The sequence below is a fragment of the Sinohyriopsis cumingii genome, chromosome 19 (assembly GCF_028554795.1).
Source record: "Sinohyriopsis cumingii isolate HCF-2022 chromosome 19, ASM2855479v2, whole genome shotgun sequence".
NCBI classification, from domain to species: Eukaryota; Metazoa; Mollusca; class Bivalvia; order Unionida; family Unionidae; genus Sinohyriopsis; species Sinohyriopsis cumingii.
In genome coordinates this window covers 42,344,796-42,356,104 of record NC_142979.1, presented here as the reverse complement: position 1 = coordinate 42,356,104, position 11,309 = coordinate 42,344,796, and the positions used below count along the sequence as shown (strand labels likewise).

General features: G+C 34.1%; 1 protein-coding gene across 1 annotated transcript in view; it reads right to left on the bottom strand.

The window, feature by feature from the left end:
- Nucleotides 1-9,565: 9,565 nt before the first annotated feature.
- Nucleotides 9,566-11,309, bottom strand: part of LOC149775573 (twinkle mtDNA helicase-like) — a 78,974-nt gene continuing 77,230 nt past the window's right edge. The window contains exon 14 of the mRNA XM_089943695.1: nt 9,566-9,810. Within this exon, the coding sequence (XP_089799821.1) occupies nt 9,643-9,810 (168 nt within the window). The 3' untranslated portion in view covers nt 9,566-9,642. The remainder of the gene's footprint in view (nt 9,811-11,309) is intronic.

Below are 11,309 nucleotides of genomic sequence, written 5' to 3'. Positions count from 1 at the left end.
CTTACTTGCCCTCTCTAATAAATATCTTGCATGGGTGTTAGCATCCCACTCAAAATTTAATAGAGCGGTAAGTAAATTGTAGGCTTCGGTGTCAATACTATTTTTACCAACAATCTCTTTAATATTATCACAATGTAATTTACAGGATGCCCGCTATAGTATAGCCTTAATTACTGAACTCTAATTACAGTTTTTAGATTACAACTTATACACCAATTATCATACAGATAGGAATTTCATCTCCTACAAGGTACTGACCACTTACTTTTCTATGGAAGAAGGGTTGGGGAATGGGGCTAAGATGCTATTTTCTTTTGAGCTGAAACATTTTCTTTTATTTTCAGATAATTATTTGTTTCGTTTAATATAGTGTGTGTGTGTGTGTTTTGGATTTTAACGTAGCTTTAACAATTCTGCAGTCATACCACTATGATGTCTGCAATGTGGCACTTTATAGTGATGTCTAGTACTGGGGCATTTTGCCGCATACATGTAGCATGATTTCCCACCCAGTCACATTATCCTACACCAGACCAACCAGTCCCAACACTAACCTCATAATGCTGAGCATCAAGTGAGGCAGCTGTTAGTACTATTTTTATAAATCTTTGGGATGACTCAGCCAGGGTTCTAACATATGACCTCCCCCATTGGAAACCGATGCTCTAACCCCCTGGCCAACGGTGGCGCAGTCTTCATATAAATATAATTTAATTATGGTGATATTTTGCTATAAATCAGAGCAAGATATTTATCCAGCTATTGATGGACAGAAATGTTCAATAACAAAAATAAAATGTTAGGTCCCTGCTGCAGAAAATCCAACTGTTGATTCCTAAAATAAGTGCAGTACACCACGGTACATATTTAAGTATGTTCACAAACACTACAGTACAACACTTTTAGTGGTACCCATCTCTATTGCCTTGTGTCCACACTGAATTAATATGTACATACATGTATAGATACATTTTATTTCACTAAAATAAAATGACAAAACTATCCATGATTTTCATTTTCATTTGATCGTCTTACTTCACTCAGACCTCATCCTTTTTTTCTGGCCATTTTTCTCCCTCTCAAAACAGACAAGAACATTAACATTACCCACTGACCATCAATGCTGACTTGCAAGATAACAAAACAAACACGCTATAAGCATTTATACTTTTGTAGAATATGAACTTCAAATATTAGCTTTCTTCCACATATTCAGAAAGGATATTTTTGTCTTCTTTTCATTATAGGTAAAAACGAAACTAAATAAATGTGCAGTTGAAAATTAAATATATAATACTTATCTGATATATAATATACTTAAAAAAAAATTTCAACCAGTAGACATATTGATTCCACAAAGCATGATTCTAGTCAAAATCTCGTAACTTACAATACAGAACAAATTTTTAAAATCCAATTACAGTTAATTCTTGTTAATTATTATGACTTGCAATTCTGAACCGATTTGTTAAACAAAATGTGACAACTCTCCTACTCAACACATTATAATTCAATTATAATTAAGTGTTTTTGGATTTAATTCATGAAAACATCATACACTAATAAAACTTGAAAAACATAGCAAATGTGGCAAATTTATCATGTCAAAATTCATTGCCATAAAAATATAGTAAGATTTTTGTGCCTCCTTAAAAGTTGCAAGAACTCAACTTTGAGGCTTTTAAATTACAGATATAAATGTGTGCTTAACATAATTTTTTATTACTGATCAACATAATAAAGAAGCAATTAAAAGCTTGAAAAATATTTATATTACTTTTGAAGTCATGTTATACCCAACAAATTAAAAGCTTGCAAAATATTAGATTACTTTTGAAGTCATGTGATACCCATCAAATAACCACACTTATCTCATAATGAATAACAAAGGTAACAAAAGCATCCCTTATCAACTATAGTTAAGGTCTTAAAGTCTTATTGATGAAAGTAAGAGTACCAAGACATTGTGGAAGCATCTAATAGAGCTGAACCCACCCAGGAACAGTTGTCTTCCTTCTAGACTTGAGCAAAATGGCGATATAGCAACATCTGTACAACACATTGTGGAAATGTTCGACAATTTCTTCATAAGCATCTCCAGTAACAGTATTCAGAACCAGACTAACATCCCAATTGAATCTGATGCTCTTCTATTATTTATAAGTGCTAAAATTCCTGATGATATTTATTTTTCAATAGCTAATGTTAGTGAAGCTGACGTTTTTGATATGCTAATTAAGGTGAATATTAATAAATCCTCTGGATTGGATGGGATTGGTCCATGAATTCTTAAAACTGCTGCACCAGTAATAACAAAGTCACTAACGCATATCATAAATTTAAGTATAATGAGTGGTAATTTTCCAGAAACACTGAAATGTGCAAAGGTTACACCAATCTTTAAGAAAAGAAAAGGAATATCAAGGGAATGACAGACCAATATCAATTCTACATGTATTGTCAAAATTATTTGTAAAGCATGTAGCTATTCAGGTCTATACATTTTCTGAAACATACTCTCTATTTCATAAATTGCAATCAGGATTTAGGAAGTACCACTTGTGCCAAACAGAACTTACCAAATTAATTGATTAACCCAGAACTATGGTACCGTATCTCTTGCAATAAATAATCATCCATTAGAAAATCTCAAACATGAAAAGCTGTAGGTGTGACCATAGATAATAATTATTATGGAATGATCATATTGATAAGCTTTGTAAATCACTGTCATCCAAAATTGCCCTACTCAGCATAATCAAGAAATATTTACCTATGGAAACTTGAAATCTAAACTACAAGTCATATATTCTTCCAACAACGGATTATTGTTTAAATGTATGGGAAAACTGTGCTAAATATGAGCTTGACAAGATTTATAAACTTCAGAAAGAGCAGCACGCATAATTTTAGTCAATACTGTAATTTAATTAATAAAATATCAGCTTTTAATTTTAACCATTTAAATTAAGACATAAAGCATTTTATATTGTTTCAATACACACATATCGATAAGGTATCTGGTAGCTGTAATTTCCACTCAGAGCCATAAATCAATATCCAAGATGAGTAAGGATAGAGATAAAAGCAACGAATATGAGAAAAAAGAATAAATAATACATGTATGTGAAAATTAAATTTAACACAAATTCAAATAAATCTTTCATTTGTTTACAACCGATGTTGAAAAATTTAAATCCTTCTGAAATAACATTTCATTTTATCCATGCATTTTTAATCCAAAAGAACAAGAAGCCTGCTTGAAGCACTATAATTAATGAAACACTATGTATATATACATAAATTACACCAGAGTATTAAAGCACACATTTCACTTATTTTCTGACAAACCCACTTTATCAACATTGTGTCAATCAAGTTTTATGGTATCTACAAATGCTTGTTAGGTAAATAATCCCCAAATTCAAGAATAAAATAAGTCCAGCTTTCTTAAAACTGCTGTTAATTAGGTCTGATCTTTCATTTGTTTTGTGTGAGCTGCAATTATCCATTCAGTGTGAATCAGCTTGATTAATGAGGCTGCATTGCAAGGTCATACAGTGTAATGATTATCCATGATGGCTTCCATTACCTGTTTAGCATTCTGCAGGTTGTGAAAGTGATTTTAATTCTTTGTACACTTTAATTATTGTCAGGATGAACTTGCTTTGTACATAAGGTAGATAGGAAAAAAGGACTGATTCCACTGTCTTTCAATTTAGTTAGCATCTTCATGCTCTAGTGGCATTGGCTTCCTTTGATGTTGTGCAATCAGATGAAAACACGGTGTAAGCAATTGATCTTGGCAGGTATTTTATTTGTGCTCAGAGGTGGTAGCATTGTTTTAATGTTGTTGGCTGTGTCAACTTCTACTGAAGGTACTGACTTGAAAAAATACACAGTGCTGTGAGGCCTTTGATTTTGAGCTCATACATGTGATAGTAATGTTTTAAATATTCAAGTGATCACCATTTGTGTCTGCATTGTTTTGTTCTTGTGTATTGTTTATTTCCGGTATTTTGAAGAGGTTAAAACATGCAAATAATTCTAACAGCACCTTTAACATACATGACCATGAATTTAAGTACGCATAAAAATGTGTTTTCTAAATATACAAAAACCACAAAAATTAAGCAGTACTAAAATGAACAGTATATTTTGGATTAAAATTAAAATTGCACTAGATCAGCTGAATGAAAAAAAGCAACTTATGATCTTAAAAAAGCTTGAGTCAGGGAAAATCATTTTGAACCAAGTCAATGATTGTAGCAATTAAATTAATGATTGGAAATTACAAATAAAATACTGCTGACTTAAAAAGCACTCCAAAGTTTTTCATTTGAACCTGCCATATCTTTATTACCACAGAGATTCCAAAAATAAAGATACGAAAAAATAGAAAGATTTTTGTTAATGTTAAAATGATGCCTGGGCAATTGCACGTTAATCCCCAAAACTATTTTAACATGTTTCTGTGGAAATATATTTACAATGTTGTAAAAGTGACAACATGTTGTGGCAAGGTCTATTCTTCTCTTCACCGAGTTACATAAACCATGCAATTCCTATTTTTGGGGCCGTCCGTTTAGTACATATGCATGGAAGAGGGAGGGTAACCCAAATGCATACGCCAGCATGTGTGTGGGTCTACTGATAAGGTACATATGCATAGGAAACAGGGAGGGGTGAAACATCGATAATAATTTGTCTGATATGTAACCTGTTCAACTGGCTTCAGTCGGCACTTGAATTTTAGCAGACACTAGACAAACTGTTTCAAGTTACGCAGCTTATTTCTTTGATGCAGCCAGACATTCAACGTCGGTGGACCATGTTTTATTAAACATGTTAATATTATTAATCCTTTATGGTTTCTGCGTGGATTAAATATAGGCCGTTCTATAGAATTTGGGTGTGTGTGCATCAAGCATATGAATGCTGTTGGGGTGTGTATAAAAAAGTATGCATGTGTACAGGAAGGGAGGAGGGGTCAAGCTTTGCCCGATTTTTGTGTAAGTACTAAATGGATGGCCCCTTTCCAAATTTTCATCAAGTGTAAAAGTCAACAACACTTTCCTAAATATTTGACTCAAAACATTTTCTAGTATGGATGTAATAATGGTTGCTATGGAAACCTGTCTGTTTATGAACCATCATCTTCATATTTTGTGCGTATATGGCGTCCATAGCAACTGAAATCAAACACTTTAAACACCATTTAAATTGGTCTTCTGAGGTGGATATACTGTCAAGTGTTACATCTGTATGAAATCAACCTTAGTTTTTGGATAATTTAAAATTCAGGTTTCTAGACATTTAATAAGAAATAGTTTTAACTCTTGAATGTAAAATGCAAGATATTTAAACTTATTCAATAAAATATAAATTATATTTGATGCTCACTTTACTAAACTACTAGTTGCTATAGTAGCCTAACAGTTCCAAGAAGACCACAAGTTTTACCTTATATAAACATAAAGGCCCAAGTGTGCTCATTCTCTCTCACCTGGCTTGTTCAAAAAGTCACCATTTAACTAAGCCAGTCTGAAAACATTATTTCCCAAGATAAAGACAAAATATGCACAGCTCTAAGTTAACATTCGTTTTCAGGCTTGGTAGAAGGAGTCTACTTACCAAGTTTTATTGCAATCAGTGTGTGTGTGTGTGATTAGGATTTTCAACATAGCTTTAACAGTTTTTCAGTCATATCGCTATGATGTCTTTAGTGTGGCAGTTTATAGTGACGTCTAGCATTGGGGCATCATGCCGCAGACATGTAGCATGATGTCCCACCCAGTCACATTAGCCTGACGCCGGGCCGACCAGTCCTAATACTAACCTCTTAATGCTGAGCACCAAGCGAGGTAGCCATTAGTACCATTTTTGTAAGTCTTTGGCACGACTCGGCCAGGGATCTAACCCACGACCTCCCGCTTCCAAGGTGGACGCTCTAACCACTAGGCCACCGGAGTGGTCTATTGCAATCGGATGGGAAATAATGTCTTTAAAGAAGTTAAATGCTAAGTCAATCAGATGCAAGACCTTATTAACATGGGCAGATATTACTTGTTACAGAACCTATGAATATGGTGACGTAAACTCATTTATAAAGTTTAAAGAAAATCCAATAAAAATTTGGTCTCTTGATACAGGGTTATCTCATTAATATGTCCTGCTTATCTTGTATCTTGATCATAATTGTCTATTTTACAACTTGGATCTAAATCTGATCATAAATGGAGCCATTAGGGTACTCAGCTCTGCCATCTTCCTTAGCATGGTTCAAACTCATTACCAAACGCATTAAAAATCTTGACAACTTGTGACTTTACTCCATGTTGATCAACATGGAGCAGAAGTAAGATCTCCAAGGTGCAAGATCACCTAATTAACATTCACAGATCTTGCTCATGATTTAACTTGTCTTAGAGCTTGATGATGCAAGTTTATTACTGATCAACATCACAGCAGAAATAAGCCTTCAGAGTTTCATAAAACTCAAACGAACACATGCATGATCATCTTATTAATGTGGATGGATCTTGTTCATTGTGTGTGTGTGTGTATGTTTAAGTGTTTGGATTTTTAACGTAGCTTTAAAAAAAATTAAGTCATACTGATATGATGTCTAGCACTGGACATTATGCTGCAGACATGTATATCATGTCCCACCCAGTCACATTATCCTGACACCACGCCAACCAATCCTAACACTAATCTCTTAATGCTGAGTCCCTAGTGAAGCACCTGCCAGTACCATTTTCATAAGTCTTTGGTATGACTCGGCCAGGGTTCAAACCTGTGACCACCTGCATCTAAGGTATTATTCATTATCAAATCTGATCAATATCTTGATGATATAAGCCTGTATGTCAAGTTTTATCAAAATCTGATCAGAAATATGAGAGTGGTAACAAGTGATAAATGTAAAATTATCTCATTAACGTTCATGGATTCTGCTCTAACTCAGTTGAGACATTGACAATACACGTAAGCCAATATTCCAAATCTGTTCAAAATCGGAACCAGCATACGGTCTTCAGTGCAGTGTTGCACCTTGATTAAGCTGCCTAGGGTATATTTATTTTTCTCTGTCCCCTTGCAATCATCCAGGGGTTTGTTCAATTTTGGGGGACACTGGCTTATGGAGAAAAATGATGTCCCCTTGGGTTTGTTCAAGTTGCAAGTCTGCCATAATGGTAACAAGCTTAGTTAATCAGAAGTAATATTTATATGTAATGATCCAACTTGTTATTGAACTTGTCCAAGATCGCATGTTATAAGCTCACATTCCATGTCTGACCAAAATGAGCCTCTAGAATGGTAGCATGCACTTGTTAATGGACCATTAGCTCACTTTGACTTCTGGCAAAATAAGCTAAACCTGTTTGAAAATAAAGACATTCATGGCATTATTACCTTCAACATTTTAAATTTGTAACATGGTTGTTGGCATCCACCAATATGCCACAAAGCCAAAAACCAAATATAACAAGGGACATAAATCTTTGCTTGATAAGGTGACAATTCATAGAAGAGCTTGTTCCCATTGATTCAATCCAATATATTTTGGTCATGCACAGTCACTAGTGTTTCCCTAAATAATAGAATTGTCAAAGGATATTGTTTATATTGAACAAATAAGCTGGTCCATGTAAAAATGGAAAAGCCTGTCAGCCAGGAATGGCAACTTTTGGATTTTGCTTTTGGCTGCTTATAATTTAGCAATTACAGATATACTGATGTCATAATCATTTAGGTGGTCAGTTTTGATGGAATTTTCAACTCAGAGAAATAAAATTTCTTCACGGCTACAAATTAACACAAATGTACATGGTAATTATTTTACAAGGATAAAGATGTCTTCTTTAACCTAAGATTTCATAAGACATTTTAAACCACAGTACTCAATTTTTATTTTATATTATTTTTTATTTGATACAAGTAAAACGAATGTATGAATTAAATAAAAGGTAAATAAATCAAGTATCTATAATTGTGAACTGTGTAAATAAAGTTGTGATTTAATTAATTCAACACAACTATAAACTGTATTGTAGGCCTGAGATTGCCCACCCAACCGACATCAGTTCAACAGGCAAATACAAGAGCTGTTAGCAAACCTCTACGAGAGCAAAATGCATTCTGTAGAAATTTCTGCCAATGCAGATGAACGTTACAAAAACAATCGTTTCAATGTTTCTTTCATTTTTCTTTTTCTTAACATTTAATGGCATTATACCAATACTTAAAGTTCTGTTTTCTGTTAAGTTTGTAAAATACTAAGCAGTTTCAAGAAAAATTGCTGCTCCAATAATTTTGTTTTTACCTGGCTTTATTTGATGGTGGACTGGCATCATCTGAACTTCTTGCCAGTGTTTTCTGTAAATATTCGTTCAATTTTGATCAGTGCTTTCAAGAAATCACTTTAATGTTGTTTTTTCCCTTCTATTTATAGTAACAGTAGCCATGTTTGATGGCAGACCAGAATCAAAACTACAAATCTGAATATTTCCTGGATACCATGATACTATCAAATTTGGTCAAACTCTGTTAAGCAGCTTTATTAAACATTATTTAAGGTTTTTCCATTTTTTAATAATGGGTAGCCATTTTTGATGCCAGATTACATCATTTGTGCAAATTTTATAAAAGCCCTTCTTGCCATCAGGCTTTTAGTAAAATGTTGTCAAATTATATTCAGCAGTTCTGAAAAGTCACTTAAAGTTTGTTTCTGTTCTTGGTAACTGTGGCTATACTGATGGTACAGCTGCATCATTGGTAGAAATTCTGAATGGCTTTTCCCATGTTTACAGGCTTTCTAGTTTTAGTAACTGCAGTCATATTTGACAGTAGTCCTACAATGCCGTTATTTAGGAAGCAAGACTTAGCAACAAAACATAAATAACATATGATACATTTTACATTGTAGGGCTAATTTGTTAAATCAGCATTATTTGTGTAAATTTGAAAACCCTTTGTGCTATGATGCATCCTGTTAAACTTGGTCAAATTGCAATAAGTTTTTTTGTGTGAAAAAACTAAGTTTTTGTTAATTTATATATGGCTAACTGCATCAATTGCACAAATTTAAATGTCCTTGATGATAGAATGTTTATTTGACAAATCTTGTGAAATTCTATCGAACAGACTTTCATAAGCAATTTAAAGATGATTTGATGTCAAAGTGGCTTCATTTGCATAAATCTGAAAGACCTTTATGCCATTACACTTTCTATTAAATTTGGTTAAATTCTTCTAAGCACCATTTTCTAGAGTTAACAGTGATGGACATATCTGATAATGAATTAGAATCTTTTGAGTGTGACTGGAATCAGGATTCCACCTGACAATTTGGTTGAAGTCTTGAACTTAACAAGCCAGGTGAACTTTTAACATCCATGTAATATCTATGCAGTGTATGATGACTCCAAATTACATAGGTCAAACAACATAACTATGTCATGAAACTTCATTTACTGCAAGAAGCCTCCTCCAAGAAAAGGGAATTATTTTTTGCATATTCATATTTAACTGGGTAAAAATGAAGACAAAAACTTACAAGTTACAAGAATACAAATTGGTAGTTTATTGTTTACAGTTGTGCTACACACACACTCTCTCTCTCTCTCTCAGAATTTGTTAAGATTCCTCTTCTTTTGTGACAGTATGTCCCTCAGTATCATCAATTCCAGGTGCCTGCTGTTTGCTCGCTCTCTTGGACTTCTCAGGGACAATAAAACTCCTGGACTCCTTGTCAAACTTCAAGAACATCACACCCAGATCCCCATCAAACCTGTTTTTAGTAACCTGTACAACAAAACAAACGTTTTCAAAGTTTTCTGCCACTTTCTTTAACTTGATAAGAATTTAAATGACATAACAAAATGAATTTTATTGCTCAAGGATTACTGGTTTTATGCCTTGGATGGGAATATTTTGTACTGTTTGGTTTTGGTTTATACTGGAGTTAAACCTGTCATTAGTGGCTACCATCAGGTACAGTGTATCATGTTTTGAAAATGGTATTAAACCCACCCAACCAACTAAATCATCACTGACCCTTAACAAAAATGTAAAATATCTATTTTGCATTGTAACAAACACTACTTTCACTACAAATTGACAGCTGACATACTGCTGTGGAACAGATGTTCACACTTCAAAAAATATCTGGATTAACTAGCAGCTCACTTCAACCACATCAAAAAAATCCTAAGCTATGATGAACAATTAGAAACAAGACTAATGTCACAATTGTTACTAATTTAAGAACAGCTCACCTGCCTTTTCAGACAAGTTTTGTGAATACTGAATGACTCTTGACCCTAAAGAATAGGGATGAATTTGTAACTCGACTGAATAAATTGGTTCACTGATATGGCTTTAATTACCAGGCAAATTAAAGAAAAATGTTTTCAAATAATATCTGTCACAAAAAACAGACTCATTTCTTTTGCAACTATCTGCCAACTTTTACCAACATCCAATATATGAACTGTTTTGACCTCTACTGCCAATGCCAAGGAACTGACTAAATGCTGAATTACTGACACCTCTGACTTCTGCTGCAGTGTGACTGGAGTAAGGTAAGTACAAGCAAGACAAGAAATGTTTACACCTGCTATTCCTTTATCTTAACATTGCCCTCCTCATCAAACAAAACTGAATTTGCATGCAATGAACCAGTGATCACTTAAAGCAGCAAACCTGTTATTTGGCTAGCTGCTACCTTGAGCTTCTACCTTGTGACCCTCAATTAGATAGCATTTTTTTATGTCATGAGAAATATATCCACAAAGTTTGGAAGCTGTGATATTGGACAACTTGAGTCATCGTGCAGAAACAACTTTCTTTTGGTCAATAATGGTGACCTTGACCTTTTCAACCTGAAATCACTAGGGTTCTTCCTTGCTACTAGGACATAAGTGGACAGCTTCTGTTTTCACTCTGTCATAAACAGGTTGATAACTGGATGTCCCCAGATTAGAACAGTGATTCGGCCAGGAATGTGTCTGATTTGCTCATGTATCAAAACATGACACCACCAACAAACTGCCAAACCACCAAGATGCAGATTTGGTGATCTGATGTACCCATTTGAGGAGGTAAGTCAATACTAGAGAGTTGTTTGGCTTAATCAGGACTGATTTCCCACAGAGTCGTTCCTTCCAGAGCGGAGAAGTGTTTCTTATAGTGTTTTTTTCTAGAAGGTTGTTATGAAGAGGCAGTTCCCCTGGTCACACTGACCATATCAAAGTGAGGCAGGAAATGGGCTCCCCATCCATATATACTGTACAAATCATCAT